The sequence below is a fragment of the Solanum dulcamara genome, chromosome 6 (assembly GCF_947179165.1).
Source record: "Solanum dulcamara chromosome 6, daSolDulc1.2, whole genome shotgun sequence".
In the NCBI taxonomy this organism is placed as follows: Eukaryota; Viridiplantae; Streptophyta; class Magnoliopsida; order Solanales; family Solanaceae; genus Solanum; species Solanum dulcamara.
This window is the reverse complement of record NC_077242.1, coordinates 31,611,573-31,630,772: the sequence shown is the minus strand read 5'-3', so window position 1 is coordinate 31,630,772 and position 19,200 is coordinate 31,611,573. Positions and strand designations below refer to the sequence as shown.

At 37.3% G+C, this 19,200-nt stretch overlaps 1 protein-coding gene across 2 annotated transcripts in view; it reads left to right on the top strand.

The window, feature by feature from the left end:
- Window positions 1–18,382, top strand: part of LOC129893417 (K(+) efflux antiporter 4-like) — a 28,072-nt gene extending 9,690 nt beyond the window's left edge. The window contains exons 16-20 of one of the 2 annotated variants that reach the window (XM_055968944.1): window positions 12,670–12,858; window positions 12,979–13,056; window positions 13,248–13,292; window positions 17,700–17,789; window positions 17,920–18,382. In XM_055968944.1, coding sequence (XP_055824919.1) covers window positions 12,670–12,858; window positions 12,979–13,056; window positions 13,248–13,292; window positions 17,700–17,789; window positions 17,920–17,973 — 456 coding nt within the window. In that variant the 3' untranslated portion in view covers window positions 17,974–18,382. Of the gene's footprint in view, window positions 1–12,669; window positions 12,859–12,978; window positions 13,057–13,247; window positions 13,293–17,699; window positions 17,790–17,915 lie in introns of both variants that reach the window. The other variant, XM_055968943.1, reaches the window with a different exon arrangement.
- Window positions 18,383–19,200: the final 818 nt, after the last annotated feature.

Genomic DNA, 19,200 nt, shown 5'->3' with positions numbered 1-19,200 from the left:
AGCGCTTTAATGATATTTACCGGTCAACATCACTGTTGAATGTGTAATGACTCATGAAGTCTATCATGGCCTCTATATTGTTTGCAATAGTCATGTTATACCCAAAAAAGAAAAGAATATGCATCAGTACTTAATAATAATTACAGTTTCAAACTTGCTCTAAAAATTCGTGCATTCTTTCCTTCCAAATAGTCCACCATAATTTAGGCATACTTTTTACAGCTCTATTATTAGATATCTGAATTATTTTTAGCTGAATCTCTGCACCCATATCCATACATGTACCCATACCCCCGAATCTTTAAATTTTGATCATGAAGGATCCGACCTCTAGATCCACACCCGTATCGGACGCCCACTCCCGAGTCTGTGAAACTTAGATTTTATCCGGATCTGTAGGAAGATTCGTCTATTTCTTTCTACCGTACTACCTTTTTAATTGTTTAGGGGTTTGAACCATCAGAGTATGGTAGGGGTTTTAAACCAAATCCAGTAGAGCAGGGGCAGTTACTGTGTTTACACCAAAAATGAAACAAAAGTAAACAGTTCATCTTGATTTTCTGAATAGAGTCTCCTTGATCTTCAAAACACTTATCGTTTCATTCCCACACTGTCCGCCATAAGCCGGAGTAGTTTTCCACCATTTCCTTTAATTGGAATTGTTGCCTCTGATGCTCCAACATTCAGTAGCTCATAAGTACACCCTGACATGCTCCATTTTAGTCTCACCATATTCAGAAAGAATTGCCCTAGGTGGTCCGTAAACAAAGCAAAAAATAAATGATTGATACTCTCCGTCTTGTCTCCACATCGATAACAATCTAGGGCACAAGGGGAATCCTACTTTTTGGAGGTTTTCTTGGATTAAACAAACCTCTCGCACTGCCAACCAAGTGAAAGAAGCCACTTTGTGAGGTGCATTTGTTTTTCAGGTTTGCTTCCATGGACAAAGATCCCTTTGCTGCCCACCAGAATTGAACTGGAACTAACATGGCTTTGCTGTGAAGTTCCCCTTATTATGATTCTTCCAAATTAGCTTGTGACGGTTGTTATTGTCCAGACCTTGAAAAAGTTCTAGTGTAGCCAAATATTCATCAAGCCTTCCCCATTGAAATTCCAACCTTCATTCTCTGTTGGTGGCCAAACAGTACCTAGGCAGCAAATTTAGTCTATAAATGTCTGGAAATGCAACAACACGTATCCAGTGTAATCTCACAAGTGGAGTTTAGGGAGGGTGGTGTATACACAAACCTTACCCCTACCTCGTAAAGATAGAAAGGCCGACTCTCAAAGACCCTCGGCTTGAGTAAAGCAGTTTGAAGAAAAAAAGGGAATACGAAAACGAAAGCAGTAACAATAACTTGTGAATGCGAAATAGCAAGCAGTATACACCATTCAAAAAATGGAACAATAACAACAACAAAATAATGTGATAAATGAACTACCAGAAACACCGGTGGTAATAGAAAACTAAGAACACAAAACTACGAGAATAGTGCTAATACTACCGGTAAGAAAGCAGGTACAGACAAGATCACCCAGCCTATCTAGCAAGAAAACAAATGCTCGTTCAACTACCATTTAACCTTCTACCCGAATTTGCAACCTCCCAACCCTTCTAAGGTCACCTTATCGGTAAGGTTAAAGATATGTCATATGTTGTGCAATCACCTCCCCAATACCTCTTCAACTTACCTCTACCTGTATTTACACCCATCATTGCCAACTTCTCACACTTCCTATCTGGGACATCTACACTTCTCTTCCTCACATGTCCAAATCATTTCAGCTCCGCTTCCTTCATCTTATCCACCACTGAGACCACTCTCACTTTGTCTAGAATATCTTCATTCAAAATCTTATTCCTCCTAGTATGCTCATATCCATCTCAACATCCTCATTTCTATAACTAGCTTCTGGACATGAGGTTTTAAGTTTTGGTGGTACCTTCTTGTCCCACAAGACTCTGGAGGCAAGACTCAACCCGCTTATTTGCCACCCCTAATCTAGATCATGTACTAAGACCAGGTTGCATTAAAAATCTGACAAAAAGATCTTAATTTAAGGCTAAGAATATTTCTAGATATGCCTTCAAAAATATTTCCAATTATCCAATGTATACGATTCAACCTTAATGGAAATCAATGTGGAGTACTAGAGCACTAAACGAGCATTTCTTGTGCAATGAGCAGTGTGGGATGCTATCTTGACAGCAAGATAATTTGAGAAGGCTGAGATCTGTAATAATAAGCTATTGTTGCTTATATAAAAGGTGGGGGAGGATGTTGATCACTCTCTGCTGCACTGTGATCTGGGTTCCTAAAACCGAGGGAAAAAATGATAAGTTGGCAGTCACACAGATTGATGCTGGAATGCCTTTTATTTTCTACTTTCAGGTTAATATGAACTAAGAGAGAAAGAAATAGAAGAATTTTTGAAGGGACCATTTGTATTGATATCTATTAGGCTCTACCAAGACTTTATATATACACACACACACCAGGTCCTTACAGGTACACTATAGGGTTTTCTCAATCCCGTTAGCACATTATCAGAATGAAGGTCATGAATGTTGTAGATTTATTCTACAGATATGAGAGCTTCAGAAAAAACTACTCTATATATATTGTCCTAATTCCTATGCAACCAGGGACAGTAATGTTAAAGAATTTCAGTTAGACTCATTGGAGGCTGTCACAAGATTTTTTTAAAAGTCTTGACAGAGATATTCAAGTTGGTAGTAAACAAGCTGGTGGATAGTTCACAGATGGCTTTCATAAAAACAGACAAATTCCAGTAATACCTACAATCAAAAAATCAAGAACACAGACAAATTACAGATGCAATGCTCATTGCTGATGAATGTGTGGATACTAGGAAGAAGGGAAGTAAGCCGGGGATTTTATGCAAACTGGACATTGAGAAGCCCTACGATCATATAAATTGGAACGTCCTACTTAAAATTCTAAGTCAGAGGTGGTTTGGTAGGAAGTGGAAATACTGGATTTATTGCTGGGTTAGTTCTGTTAGAGACTCTGTTTTAGTCAGTGGGTCTCCCGTGGGTTTCTTTTTCCTTCCCAAGGAGGATTTAGGCAAGGTGATTCAATGTCTCCCATCAACATTAAAGAAAAAAGAAATTAGAGGGTGTTTGGATTGGATTTTTAAAATAGCTTATAAGCTAAAAGCTAAAAGCCATAAGTTGTCAGCCAACTTTTAGCTTTAGCTCTTTTTTTTTTACTTATTTGGCCTAAAAGTAAGTGCTTAAAAGCATTTTTTATCTTTCCCAAATACCACAAAAAATAGAACAAGAGCTTAAAAGCCAAAAACCGTTAAAATAAGCCAATCCAAACACCCTCTAAATAGAATATAGAAAATCATTGAATTTGTTTGCTCCGATACAAGAGATCGGCCCTGAAGAAGATGCCACTCTTGTGTTGTGTAACGCTACAGGTGAGCAACTTAAAACTTTTAAGACATTCTGACTGATTTCGAGGCAGTGTTTTGCCTTCATGATAAAATTGGAATAAGAGTTGTGTCTTCCCAGAGAATGAAGTCAAAATATGGAAGCTCTAGCTGGTGTGTTGGGTTGCTAGGTGGGAACTCTTCCTACTATTTACTTGGTGCTACTACTGGGAGCAAAAATAAGTCTAGATATATATCTGGCAATGGGTGGTTGAAAGAAGTGAGAGGAAGTTGGCAAGATGGAAAAGCCAATATCTATCCTTGGGGGATAGACTAGTACTGATTAATAGTGTTCTAGATTCACTTTCTACATATGTGATGTCTCTGTTTTCTCTTCCTGTTAAAGTGGAGAAGAGGTTGGATAAATTAAAAGAGATTTTATTTGGCAGGGCAACCACAACATATGTAGAGAGTATTGTTGCCAATCAGTCTCTTGGGAAGTGTCTATAAAATTATTGCTAAGCTGTTGCCAGAAAGACTATCCAGTGATAGGAAAACTAATTTCTGATAATCAGAATGCATTTATAGGAGGAAGACAAATTGTTGATGCTTATGGTTGTGAATGAATGTGTGGAATACTTGGTGAGGAATAACAGGCTAGGGGACTTTGCTAGCTGGACCTTAAAAAAGTGTATGATGGTGTAAACTGGCCTTGCCTCATAGACACCATGAGGCGGATGAAATTTGGTGAAAAATGGCTGAAATGGATGAAATTTTGCATACCCGCAGTGAGATTTTATGTGCTTATAAATGGTTTCATTAAATCTTTAAGAGGGTTATGGTAGGGGGATCCTCTTTCCCATACTTGTTTGTCTTGGTTATGAGAATTTTAGTAGAATGTTGACGAAAGCTGAACGTTTCGGGTGGATCAAGGGATTGCATATGGGCAGAAGGGGTGGTATAAATTGGAAGTTCAATTTTAGATGATGATGAGATATGCTTGACTGGTAATGAGAGTTAAAATCTGTTTAATGTTGTTCCTCTAGAAACTATTCTTTAGGTTCGAGTGACTAAATGATCTTGTTTATCTTTTAATAGCACTAAAAGGCTTTCTCTAGGAATTCATTTCAGATTGCATGTGGTTAACTGCACCCATGGTTTACTACTTCTGTTTAATTCTGTTTCTTTTGTTTAAAGAATATCTGTGAACTTATGAATGAATTTGTGCTTTTGAAAAAAAGTATTATAAAAGCATGATCTATTAGTTTATTTGACTCTGGCTTTAATGATTAATGACGAACGGGTGTTCATAACATTATCTTACTTTATCCATCTTAAATGGCTTACAGCTCATTAATCATTTAGTTTTTTGTAAATGGAATTATTTTAGTTCAGGCGTATTTAAAATTTTATAAAGTTCTTAATTTTGTACTCAAATATGTTTGGGGTAGTCCAATTTTTATTCCTCTGTGTTCTTTTTTTTCTCCTCTTATTTTGCATTTATCCTACTCTCTTATTTAAGCTATAACTATAACTTTAGTTAGGTTAACCTATCTTAATCATAAGTGTAATGTAAATATAGATGCACGTTGCTCCAATAACTAGCTCAAGTGCTTAACATGGAAGAATCATGGATTGAATTCAAATAATTTTAATACTTAACTAATGATCACCGGAACAAACATACAACTAGCAGTAAAATGCTCTCAGGGACTCTTCCCAAGATTTTCTCTCTCCTACGTAGGGGTGCAGAACACCTTTTCCTGTGGTTCCAGCCGGAAATTAAATCCTTTCGTTGTTAACCCACCCTCAGTTACCACCTTCTGTGATAGCTACCAACCTTTCTTCCTTTCAGATCCGATTAGACCTGCACAAAAGTGGGGGAGAATAGGATTTATTTCAATGCTGGTTTTAAGTCTTTTGACATCACTAGGTGGACATCTTATAGTGCTATCTGGTATGAATGGGTGGAAAGAAGTCGTACCATGATGAGAAGATCATCCATAAGCAACAAGATCATGGAATGGATTTGTTTTGTGCTGAGAGAGGCCTCCAAAGATCAACAGAAAGTAGTTAGGAGATGGAAAACCACAGACCATGATACAGAGCACTTTTGCACGAGGAAATTTAATGATTATGGTAGATACATGAGCATATGATCATTGAATGGAGGTAGGAGAACAGTCATTATTATCCCAGAAACAGCTTTGAATGTTGGTTGGTGTGATATTGTTTTTTAGATGGAGCGCTTCATTAAAATGTTTTATCAAAGTTGGACTTGACAGCTCTTCTCAGAGCAACTAAAACCAACTACCCATATGTTAAGTCAGTACAAAGAAAGTAAATGGCAGTCCAAGAATCTTAGAGAAGCTGAGGTGAGGATACCCAAGGGAAACATCGATATTAAAGAGGATGGTTTGCTCAAAAGATGCTTTAGTTGGGTATGTCGGAAAGGAAATTGAAGAGAAACCCACCCTAGCTGACATTAGGAGATGGTCAACAACCAACTGGAAATCTGTTTTTGGGGTGAATATATATGAGATGTATGCAAACTTATTTCTTTTTGAGTTTCCAAATAGATTCATGGCTGAGAAGATTCTCGAAGGTCATTGGAGTTGGAAGAAATCAAAGTTCAACCTCGAATGGTGGAATCCCATAGCTGGTTGTATTTCAAATTCGGTTCCAGTTAAGGTTACTTGGATCAAAGTTGTTGGTGTTCCTCTTCATCTTTGGTCCAAGAAAGCTTTTCAAGAAATTGGGGAGCTTGTGGGGGATGGGTCGCCACAGAGGAAGAGATGGAGCTAAAAAATCATTTGAAGTGGGCAAGGATCTTGGTTTCTATTGATGGTAGGAATGTACCAAGAGAAGTGGTAATAGTCCGAGAAGGGATCATTTATCATATTCCGATATGGACAGAGTGTATCACGAGATTCCAAGTGCAATCGGAATCCACCAGGGAACTTGCCGGCGAAGAAGGAGAGGTGGCTGCTGAGGTTTCTGATGGAGCTATGGACTGCTGGATAAAAAAGGGATCATTTAGTAGCCAAGTACAAGAATCCCTTGATACCAGGGATTTAATGGACAGTAAACATGTGAGCTGTACTTGGCTAACAGCTGGCATTTTTAAAATTGGAGGGGCACATGACCAGCATATAGGACTTTTAAGTGAACTTTCAGAGCTGGGCCTAGCAAAAGAGCGCATTCCTACAGCCTCTATTAAAAAGAAATTTGGGCCTGATTTAGCTGGTCAAGTCATATTAAATGTTTTCCAAGGCAGCTACTGGATGGAAGATAGAAAGGACAGAACACTTGAAGTCTTAGATCTTTCTATATCAGAACAACTATATCTGCATGCAAATGCGCAGATCAACACCCAGCCTATTGATGATAACTTCCATGAGGTAATTCAAGACGAAACAATGGCAGTCTATTCTTCGAACCAGCTCATGCAGCAGGATATCACAACTACAGTAGAAAATCTGGCGATCACTGGAGACCCATTGCGAATTGAAGAATCTAAAGGGGGAAAGGAGACAGAATCTTTTTGCTTAACAAACACTAAAGAATCTGAAAGAGGAGCAGGGAGAGATAATACTAGATAAATCTTGGAATCAGCATTCACAGTTGGGGATGCCCAACAATGGGGAACTCTGGGATGTTCAAGAAGTCGAACCTCTTCTTGTTCATCACCAAGAATCTCTACTTGATAAGGAGATGAAGGAAACAACGTGGGTTCAACAAAATTTACTCAAACTACACAAGATGTTTGGAGTAGATTTTCAGGGTCATGGAGCAAAGAAAAAGTTGTCGCACCAGTTGGTTGATTCGTATTTATGTCCGGAATCTTGCATCAGATATTGGTCTAGAAATTGCTGCCAGGTTTAATGGCACACAAGAGTTAAAGAATCTGATCACCTTTGATGTTAAATTCGAAAGTAATGGTGATAGATCTAAGGAGAAGGGGAGTCTTTAATCTGTCCCATGAAGCTCAAATTAATATCGTGGAATGTTAGGGGGTAAATGACTTGGGGAAGAAGAGAATTGTGCAAAGTTTGGTTTAAGATTGGAAGGCAGACATAGATTGCCTCCAAGAAACAAAATTAGAGGGGACTGTGCAGGATATCATCAAGCAGATTTGGGCAGGGAGATGGATCAGAAATGCATGTCTTGAAGCTAGTGAAACCAGAGGTGGAGTTATTTTACTTTGGGACTTTAGAGTATGGAAAGGGAAGATCTTACAAGTTGGAGCTTACACATTATCTTGTAATTTCAAGGCCCAGTTAAGTGATTTTGACTGCCATATACTGGTGTTTATGCTCCTAACAGAAAATTGGAAAGAACACTGGTATGGGAGGTCTCATGGAGGGACCTTGGGCTATTTGTGGTGACTTTAATGTGTAGATTCCCCTCTGAAAAAGGGGGCTGCACTAGAGAAATTCAGCTATGGGGGAATTTTCAGACTGTATAGAGGATATGGAGCTCATTGATTTACAGTTAGATGGTAGTACTAACACTTGGTTTAAAGGAGACAATCATACCACTACCTCTAGAATAGATAGGATATTGGTTTCCAAAGAATGGAATAACCAATTCAGCAATATGAAGCAATCTACTTTATAGAGAGTGATTTCAGATCATGTTCCAATTGCTCTCTTCTGTGGACATTGGGAACAATCTAAGTCATATTTTAAGTTTGAAAATTGGAGGTTAAACTCAAAAGGTTTTGTTGATAGAGTTAGTAACTTGGTGGAATGACTTTTCCTTTACTGGGAGGAACCAGATTACATTCTAGCTTGTAAACTCAAAGCTCTCAAAGGAAAGCTAGAAGAATGGAGCAGGAATTAGCAGGGTATCCTTTATCCCCTTTTCTGTTTATCATAGCAATGGAGGGTCTAAACAAACAACAACATACCCAGTGAAATCCCACAGGTGGGGTATGGGGAGGGTAGAGTGTATGTAGACCTTACCACTACCTCATGGAGATAGAGAGACTGTTTTCGAAAGATCCTCGGCTCAAAAGTACCTGTCTCGAGAAAGAGCGCTGCAAATTCTACAAAACAAGAACAAAACCAATATCAAAAAAAATGACAGTCCGAGGGAAACAACAACACAACTAAACTGGCATGTCTAGGCCTAAGACCAACCCTAAATTGTCATAGCGCAATACAATATTTTCCCCTGCTAGCCTTCTATCGTAATACGCAACCTCCACTGCTTTCTATTTAAGGTCATGTCCTCGGTGATATGAAGTTGCGCTATATCATGTCTAATCACCTCTGCCCAGTACTTTTTCGGTCTACCCCTACCCCTCGCACCTCCTAATTGGAATGTCGACACACCTCCTCTGCGCATGCCCAAACCATCTCATCTCGCTTCTCTCATCTTGTCTGCCACAGTGGCCACTCTCACCTTCTCTCGAATAATCTCGTTCTTAATATTATCCCTTCTAGTAAGTCCACACATCCATCTCAAAGATAGTAATGAGTTTTTTTTTTATGTAAATAGGTATAGGCACTTACTCAAGAGTTGGAGTGCTTGGTTATTTGTTACTTCCTCTGTCCTAATTAATATGACCAACTTTCCTTTTTGGTCAGTCCAAAAAAGAATGACACATTTCTGTATTTATATCTCTCATAAAAAATAGAGAATAAAAAGAAAAAAAAGAATCGAGTAGAAGAGAGAGGCATACAAAAAGGATAAGCGAGAAAGAAATAGAGAAGATAAGAAACTACTTGTGATGAAAGCTTGTTCCACTGCAGTTGTCCCAGGATTAGTTGATTTTGTCCTTTTCTTATATTTCCATCCATCTTCTCTTTTTTATATTTTGGGGAGTTCTAATTTTCTCTCTTAATTTTTCATATTTCTTTGGCTATTTGCTATAAATATGGTCTAGAAAAGTGTGAAGACTAACTTATAATTTTAAAAAAGGAATTGTAAATGGCCCTCTGACACATGCACCTTGCTTGAGGTCACACCGAGCAGCAAAGTGCTTATGGGCCTCGCTTTTGCGCTTAGGCACACTTTTGATTTCATTGGTCTCCACCTCCCCAAGTTTTCGATGCTACTAAGATCTTGTAAAAGATACTCTTGTACTAAGTTGCTCAGACTCTTTACTTTCGGTGTCGCACTTGTGTCGACATGACGTGCATGTGAGTGTGGGATCCGTACCCGATCTAATGAACTGGGTTTGGATATTTGACCAAATTCGAGGGAGAAATTTTGGATAGATTCAATGATATTGATGTAATCAAAACAAAAACTAAGGTGAAATTGAAGAAAATGAAATACCTTGTATATATTAATGTCTATTTCACTTCCTTTCCTCTTATTTCCTTCTAGGATTCTCCTCTTAATCAATATTAATTCCTCAAGTTTTCCACATATCTCATAATTTAGGTTTTGTAACTCTATTTTTAGATATTTGAATTATTTTTGGCCAAATCCACGTACCCGCATCCATACATGGATCCGTATCCCCGAATCTTAAAATTTAGATCACAGAGGATCCGACCTCTAGATCCGCACTCGTATCGGACACCTGCACCTGAGTCTGAGCAACTTAGCTCTTGCCATAGGCTCATTAGCAATAAAAAGAAGAGGGACATCAGGTGGTTTCATTCCATATTGATACATGTGTGTATATGTGCACACATATTTGTATGTGTTTATATTTAGATATTTTTGTGTGTACAGTACATATATATGTGTATAATTGGTACGTGTGTATGTATTCATATATATATATATTTTTCTCCCAGGGCTTTATTCCAATACAAAAGCTACCCTTCATACAATATTATGGGGAAGTAATAGCATTTTCTGGTATAAAAGCCTGCCTGGAAGTGTGAATATGGGGTATTCTGTCACTGGTTGATGTACCTAAACAATCTTTTTTTTGTTTGTTTGGGGGTGGGGGTGGGTAAGTATTTTAACTCAAGTCGGGATGCTACATGAATGAAACTATTGAACCTCGTCATAATGTGATTTCTTGATTTGAATGAATTTTTTAAAATTTCTGACAATAGTAGTATGAACAGGATCAAAGAAATTGTCGTGCATGGGCTGCTTGTGCTTGTGTGTATATTTGATGGGTAAATGTACAGAGACAGTACACCGACTATATCACTGTAAAAAGAGGATATAGGAAACCTGTTTGCATCAAAGCTCTAAGAATACTGGGAGATATATACCTATTGTATTGCTGTTACACGCCTAAATGAAACATAGCCCACACGACTTTGGTTTGGATTTGTTCATAGTGATCAAATTATATCTGGTTTTGTTTCCACCTTTCCAGTCATTCTCGGTACTATTTTCTTCTGATTTTCTGTTATTTAAATTGCCTGTCCCATCACTCATAGTTATTTATCATTCAATGAATGATTGATTAAGGATCCATTGATATTAATCTATCCAATTAGAATGCTTGGTACTTCGTAGTTGTACATAAGCAAAGTATTGAAAATCATATTTTTTCGTCTATTTCTAACCATTGGGGAGATTCATTTTGCAAAAATAACCCACATGGGCTTTTGCTACAACAGTAGAGTTAGTACAATGTGGTATGTGTGGTAGGTGCACGTTACAAGTCCGAATCCTGATTAGTTAACCTAATCTGGTATTTAAATGTAGAAGGGTAGAGGAGTGAGACACAGAATACATTGTGTTTCTTAGTTGCAAACAATGGATTTCTTCTGTTACCCAAAAAGAAAAAAAAAACAAATCGAGCAAAAATAAAGGAATCCGACAAGAGCCAACCTTTTGCACAATGCCTTTCCTTAATCTAAGTTATCCTTTAACATTTCCCTAATCATGATTAGATTTGCATTCCAAATGTTCAAACTCCCATTCTTAAGAAATTGATCGATTACATTGCGGGATTGCCATCCATATACAAGAGGAATAGAGGATATAGAAGGCCTGTATGCATCAAGGTTGTAAGTGTACCTGGAGATTTTGTCTCTACTGCTGCAATAGACCATACAACTCCGGCTAAAACAAAGGCCCTAGTTGAGGTCCAATCTGTTGCTCAATTCCTTTCCTTGGTATGAGCTATCTTCCTGCTGTTCTTTAATATCCCTGTTATCATGGTTAGATTTCCATCCTGGATCTTTCAACTACCATTCTTTGAAGTAATTTGATTGAGAGAGTATAGGGTTATTGCCCATATGGGCTGTTGTGTGCATCAAGGCTATAGAAGTACCTGGAGATCTAGGCCTCTTCTACTACAACAGACCTAAACAATTAGTAAAAATAATTGAAACCCTGAAAGAGACCCAATCATCCACACAGTAACAGTCCTTGGCCTAAAGTATTATCCCTACCATTCTTGTTTTCTTTACCGTCCTTTAACAACTCTTGTCAATCTGCAGCATCAAATTCTGAAAACTCTCATCATCTAATTCCATGAAGGTCTTTTCTGCCAGTGAATCTCCTCGAGCTTTTGCTAGCTAGATTCAGTCCTACAACTTTGTTTCCCCTTATCAATATTCCTTTGTGGATGGACTATTTTCTGTAATGTTATTAATGCCTGATTAGAACAGACTAAGTCCTCTTCTTCAGTTGTAACTGACCAGCTTCAATTCTCTCAGTTTTGCATATGACATCATCTTTACCATTTTTATAATAAGATTGTAGAAACATCTCTTTCTAGGAGAACTGCCATATTTTTGCTCTGAGTCCTTCCTCCCCCCTCTTCGGCCATTTTATGGAACCAAACATTTCGCTTTTCTTTTTTGAGAAGAAAACACTTCCTCTCTTAACTCTCCGTCCTCATTTGGTTCCCTAATCTGTTTCAACAACACAGAACTTTGGTGAATGCTCCACCTTTTCCATCTTAAAAGTGGGCTCAATTTTCATTTTCCTCAATGATTCTCCTACCCTGTCTATTTTCTCATTCCCAGCCTAATCAACCTGACAGCCCTGGTCAGGCTCAGTGAGAAAAAGTAAAGATCCTCCTGAAGACATAAATTTCCTTATCTATAAGACTTTTTCCACTCTATTTGGGCACTTATTCTCCAGAATTATATAATATTCCATCTTTAGGAATTGGGATGGGTTGTCCAGATTGCTACCAGACCCATTTTTTATTGAGGCTTTGAGATTATATATTTTTTCCTTTTCTGAGGAAATGATTTTCTCTAACAGTTTCATAGAGCGGCAGGCATGTTGGAAGATGTGGGTTTCACCTACTCTTGGTTATGGTTAGATCGTTACATCATCTGTAGTACATGCATTTTTCTTAGCTGGGTTTTCATGTTGTTTCAGGTTGAACCTATACGGAACTTCTTTGCTGCTCTTTTTCTAGCAAGCATTGGAATGCTTATCCATGTTCATTTTCTTTGGAATCACATTGATATCTTAGTAGCAGCTGTTATATTGGTCATTGTTATAAAAACTATAGTAGTTGCTGCAGTTGTCAAGGGTTTTGGTTACACCAATAAGGCTGCAATTCTTGTAAGTTTCACAATCATATGAGGTCATAATTTTTGAACTCCTTTTGGTATATAAAGCATTCATTTGTCTCTGTTCTCCATAATTTTGCATTACTGACTCTATTTTGTATGATATGTCCAGGTTGGAATGTCTCTGGCTCAAATAGGAGAGTTTGCTTTTGTTCTTCTTAGCCGTGCTTCAAATCTTCATCTAATTGAGGTGCTGAATTGTTTAGCCCCTTCAATTACCATTTTGTAGGAATTTTGTGTGACTTGATGGAATCGAAATTGAATTACTAATAAGTGCTAGTATTTTTTCCTTGTTGCAACTCTCGATTATGTATAATCAATCATTGTTGAGTTATCCGACTGCTGATTTGAGATAAATAATGAAGTTCGGTCATGCTGCAGGGTAAAGTGTATATGCTGCTTCTGGGCACAACTGCACTTAGCTTGGTATGTTTACTGTTTATTCTCTTTTCTAGCAACAGTTGCTGTAGCTTAGATACTTCTGAGAGAGTTGTACTCAGTGTTTTGAGAAGCGAGAAGCAGAAAAAAGCGATGGGGGCTCGCTTCACAGAAGCGAGAAGCGTGAAGTGAAGCGTATGCTTGTTTTTAGAAAAAGCGCTATTTAGTATAAAAATAAAAAATAAAAAATATGCATAGATAAATAATCAAGAACTCAAAAGACTTGGATTAAAAAGTAAATAGATAGTCAATAATCCTCATAAGTAACAACATATAAAGCAAATGCATAACCAAATCACAAAGAGAGTAACATCCTATTCTTCAACAAGATCCTCAAACTCTTGAAGTGCCATCAACAAGGGTTCTACTTGGTCCTCATCTTCTTCCTCATCGGAGGACTCATCAACAAGAGTTCTACTTCTATTTGAACTTGAACTTGAATCTGTAGCTACTCTTTTTTCCTTGCCCCTTAAGTACTCCCCTTAAAACCACAAGATTAAAAAATATTTAAATACAGTTAATATATCTTTAGTTTAAGATCACAAGGTTCAGAAGTTTTTTTTAATACTCTGTATCAAGTCAAAACCAAACAATCAAATTGAAACGGAAGGAGTACCAAATCGAACCTTTAGAAACTGTGAGTGTAAACATATCATAGTATTTGTGTAGAAATAAAAGCTTTTAATTAAGAAATTATAAAAATGTTAATATTATATCTGGACGGAAGAATAAGAAAAATAGTGTCAAATAAAAATGAAATGGAAAAAGTAATATAAAGTGAGCAGATCAGTAGTATTCTTATAAGTAATTTTGATTAGCTTTCTAATTAAATATTAATATTATATCTGGATTGAATAATAAAAAATAGTTTCAAACAAAAATGAAATGGAAGTGAGCAGAGTAATAAATTAATCTATACATAATTATCAATCCTCTAAGTGTAACCTTTTGGACTTTGTGGCAGACAAGTGATTCATGTTTTCGCTTTTAGACCTTCCTGGCAGTAGCACTAAGTTAACTTTATAATTTTTCTTAATATACAATTATGAGAAAAATATGAATGATTTTCTCTATAAATTTTTCAATACTGAGATTATTTTTTTCAGTACCCGCTTTTTCCAAATAAGCGAGCTTTTTTCTCGCTTCTACATGAAGTGCACGCTTTTCTGAAATCGATTCGCTTCACGGTATTGAAGCGCTAGGGCCTCGCCTCGCTTCGCTTCATGCTTAAAGCGAGCACTTCGGCACTTTTTCACAACACTGGTTGTACTTTTTGCTTGCCTTCTTGCTTTGATACTTGTTTACCTTTCTATGAGTGATAAATTGACGAGAATCTGGACATGTGACAATGCATGTTCTCTTTGGGAGGTAAAGAGTTGCTGCTTCACAAAATATGGAAGACTTGTGAGCACTACATTAAGTGGTATGGGTGGGTGTCAGTGGTTAGGCATAAAGACGCATATCGAGACTCTTCCTGAACTAAGCGTGTTTGAGTGCTAAACAACTTTTGCAGTTATCCTGGTGAAAATTCTTGAACACCAACAATTTGGATTGCAAATAAAAATATTTCTGCAGAATTTACCTTGATAGCTTTACTGGTTTTGTGTGGATTTTTATGTGCTTGTGATGGGTTAAAATAAATTGTACTTTTAGAGTTATTGAATAAACAGGTGAGCCGACTTTACAGAAAAACTAATTCAGAGAAAGAAGAGTTGCATGAGCTTATGCACAGGCATTTGGAAAACGTTCATGAACTTCATGATCTATATTTTGGATGCTAGAGGAATGAAAAATAGGATTCCTACGTAAGGTTTTTGACTCTCAGATAGAAGAAAAACAAGAACAGAAATGGAATGTGGAAGGGGATGTGACCTAGTTGATCAATGAAGGGTTAATGAAGTAGGAGTAGAATCCCTAGTCTCAGGTTTAAATCACAATGGAGGCTAAAACTCTAGGTAATTTCCCTAATCCTTGATGGTGGTATAGTTGCTTGTACTTGTGCTGGTGGGAGGTAGTGTGAAATAGTCGATGTTTGCTCAAGCTGGCCCGGACACCACCGTCTTAAATAAAAGTTGGCATGTGAAAGGGTAGTCCATTGAATAGTGTGTTTAACAAGGGTTATAAAAGCTCAGTTCCATTATTGCCAGATCACTCATCATTTCTTAGTATGTGTAGTTTGGCAGTCCTTTCTATGGGAGTCTGAATTTTGAATGTTTTATCCGTAGTCAAGATATTGTCGGAAATTATATTTGCAATGCTTTGGTGAGAGTTAGCAGCCAAACTTGGAATAAGTATTGTTGCGATGCTTCTTTGATAACTTAACTAATAATTTGGTGATGAAGATGACTTATGAGATTTTGCATAAGTACTGTCGGATTTTCAGCACTAATAAATGGATCTCCGAAAGGCTTTTTCCCCTCTAACAGAGGACTCAGACTCCCTCTCACCTTTTCTGTTCATTCTTGTGATGGAAGGCTTATATAACATGCTAAAGACAGCTCACAGTAATGGATGGATTAGGGGTTTTAATGTTGCAAATGATGAAAATGCAAGAGTGGAAGTCACACATTTACAATATGCAGATGATACTGTTATCTTTTGCGATGCAGAGGAGAAACAACTCAAGATTCTGAGAATAATCCTCATTCTTTTCGAAGCAACCTGTCTCCATGTTAAATGGAGGAAAAGTCACATTTTTCCTATCAATGAAGTGAACAGAATCCAACATCTAATAGAATCCTGGGAGAAGAGATAGGGCAGCTGCCAACTGTCTATTTGGGGAAAAAGCAAATCGAAAGAGATTTGGAATGGAGTGGTGGAGAGATGTGAGAAGAGACTGTCCAGATGGAAAGCACAATATTTGTCCAAGGGGGGAGATTAGTCTTGATCAACTCAGTTTTAGATGCCTTGCCAACTTATTTGATGTCAATTTTTCCCCTTCCAGCCAAAGTGGAAGAAAGAATTGATGCCTTGAGGAGGAATTTTTTCGTGGAATGGAGATAAGGATAACAAAGGATTCCATTTAGTTAAATGGACGACTGTAATCCTGTCTAAGAAGCATGGGGGGCTAGGCATCAAAAATCTGAGAAAACAAAACAAAAGCTTGCTTATGAAATGGTTGTGGAGATACCCTAAAGAAGAGCAAACACTGTGGGTTAGGGTGATTCAAGCAAAATATAAAAAGGAAGATTTTTGGAAGACTATAGAAGTTACTTCTGCTTATGGTATCAGTTTGTAGAGGTCAATCAGAAACTTCGGGCAAGCTTTCTTTGAAAGAACAAGCTTCAATGTAAATAGTGGAAGGAAGATCATGTTCTGAGAAGATGATTGGATAGGAAGTGGCAATCTTAATCAACTTTTTTTAGATATTTATCTACTGAATCAACAGCAGAGGTCTTTTTTGAAAGAAGTATGGGCTCCTCAAGGGTGGAACCTGACATATAGAAGACTGATGCAAGATTGGGAGGTGGATAGAATGGCTGAATTTTATGGTACTTTAGATCAGTATACTGGACCAAAGGAATGAGAAGATACTCTCAAATGGAAATGCCGTAGCAAAGGCTTTTTCACAGTCAGCTCTGCTTATAAAAACTTGAATCAGACGGGATCTCAAATCAGTTTCTTACCATGGAAGCTTATATGGAAAGTAAAAATTCCTTACAAAGTGGCAGTCTTCACTTGGCTTGTAGTGCAAGAGGCTGCTCTAACTCAAGAAAATCTCATGAGGAGGGGCATACAAATGTGTCCAAGATGTTTTTTTTTGTAAGCAAAAGGCAGAGACAATCAACCATCTGTTTTTACATTGTAAAGTGGTTAGCCAGCTATAAAACCTATTTATTAGTTTTAGAGGCATAAGGTGGACTATGCCTAAAAGGGCAGGTCAGGCTCTAGTAAGCTGGAACAAGGAAGGGAGTGGTAGCGCAGACAAAAACAGATGGAGAATTATCCCAGCAGTTATATGGTGGACCATTTGGAAGGAGATAAATTCCAGATGTTATGAAAGTATCAGTAGACCTTTACATAAGATTAAGATGGACTGCATTATCACTTTTTATTATTGGTGTAGTTCTGAATATAGAGATGATCCTGTAGCAATTGTAGACATTCTAGGATCCTTGTAAGATGAAATAGGACCTGAGATAGGATTTCTTTTTTGGGGGGGTTTGTTGAGCCTACTCAGATGTATGTAGTTCCGTGATGTAAATTTTTGGGATACCAGCCTTGCTGAAGATTTATATACAAACCTGTTACCTTTATCCAAAAAAAAAAAAGGGGGGGGGGGGGGGATATGGAGATTTAGGAGAAGGTTTCAACATTAATAAATTTTATCTTTTATTTAATCTTTCATTTTTTGTTTCTATGCTAATATGTGAGTGCTCAAAATCAATGCTGCAGGTGACCACGCCTTTGCTTTTCAAGCTAATTCCTGCCATTGTGCATCTTGGAGTACTACTGCGGTGGTTCTCGCCTGAAATTCCCAATGAGGTAACTTTTCCCGTGTGAAAAATGACTGGTCTTTTTGTAGTTCTATCATCTCTCTTGGTTACATTTTCTCTTGAGTTACTTGCATGTGTTGAGAGTTGAGATGTTGGAAATGATTTTTCATCCCAGATAGGACCCAAAGGAGAGATCCTACGTGCAGACAGTTCTAAGCGTATCAGTGTACTGATCCAAGGATCCCGTGATTCATGATAGTTGCATAAAAAAATATGAAGCAGCAAAAGAAAATCTCAATGTTACCTGATGGCATTCTGATGCTAGAAGACAGGAGAGCAAAGGAGGTTGACTGGACAGTTCATAATCATGAAGCTCATATGCACCGACATCAGGTAGTTTTCTTTGATACATCGGAGAGGTTGCACAATGTAGAGCCCTTGACCTATCTGCCAACATTTTATGGCATTTATTTTTTGATATTACTTCCCAATTAGGTGCTACATAGGATCATGTCCATTTGTAATGCAATTGTTTATATTCTCTAGTTTGATGTTAGTTTTGTTTTCCTGGGGTAACAGCCCTCTCAATATCACTCTGTAAATAGATGATCAACATATTAATGTAAGAATTATAGTTGGGTATGCAGCTGATCCTGAAATTCTCAGGTGGAGTAACCAGTGCATAAAATTCCATGTAATCCAATTCCCTGTCTGTCCCTGCCACGACAACATCCCTACCCTAACTAAGCACCAGAACTCCAGATCTTATATGGCATTACCTCGTTTGCAAAGTTTGCACTTCAGTTGGAATATTTTAACTGGCAAAGTTAAAGAGAGAATACAGATGAATTTGCCAAGTCTACTTTTACAGTCTGCAAACAAATTAAGAGTTTTTTCTTGCTGTATTATTTTCTCGTGATTGCTGCAGCTAGGGGTGTCAAATGGATGGGTTGAGTTGAAATTAAGAATGTAAAAATTAGTTGAAATAAAAATCGGGTTGGGTCATGATCCGCTCAAATTTACTTTGGGCTTAATTTGGCATTAAATTCAGGTTGAGTAATGATCCGTCCAATTTGACCTGTTTAATCTCAATAATTTTAACATATTATTATTTGAATTTCAACTCAAGAAAATAAAAATAAAAATTTACAAATTGATAGATTAATCCTAAAAGATATAAAATAGATAATAATTCATACCTTTAATATGAGAACATATATTACACTAATTCAAATAAAGAGCCTTAAAATGGGTTGAAATTAGAGATTAAATTAGGCTTAATTGAAGATTTTTTTAAAATGGGTTAAGGCTTGAATAGGTTGAAATGGATCCCAATATAAATTATCTTGAACCCAACCTATAAAAGTTTGGACAAATTTGACGAATTACCTATTTTTGAGCTCATTTTGAGACCCCTAGCTGCACCAATAACTACATAACTTTGGAGGTGTGTTAGATTC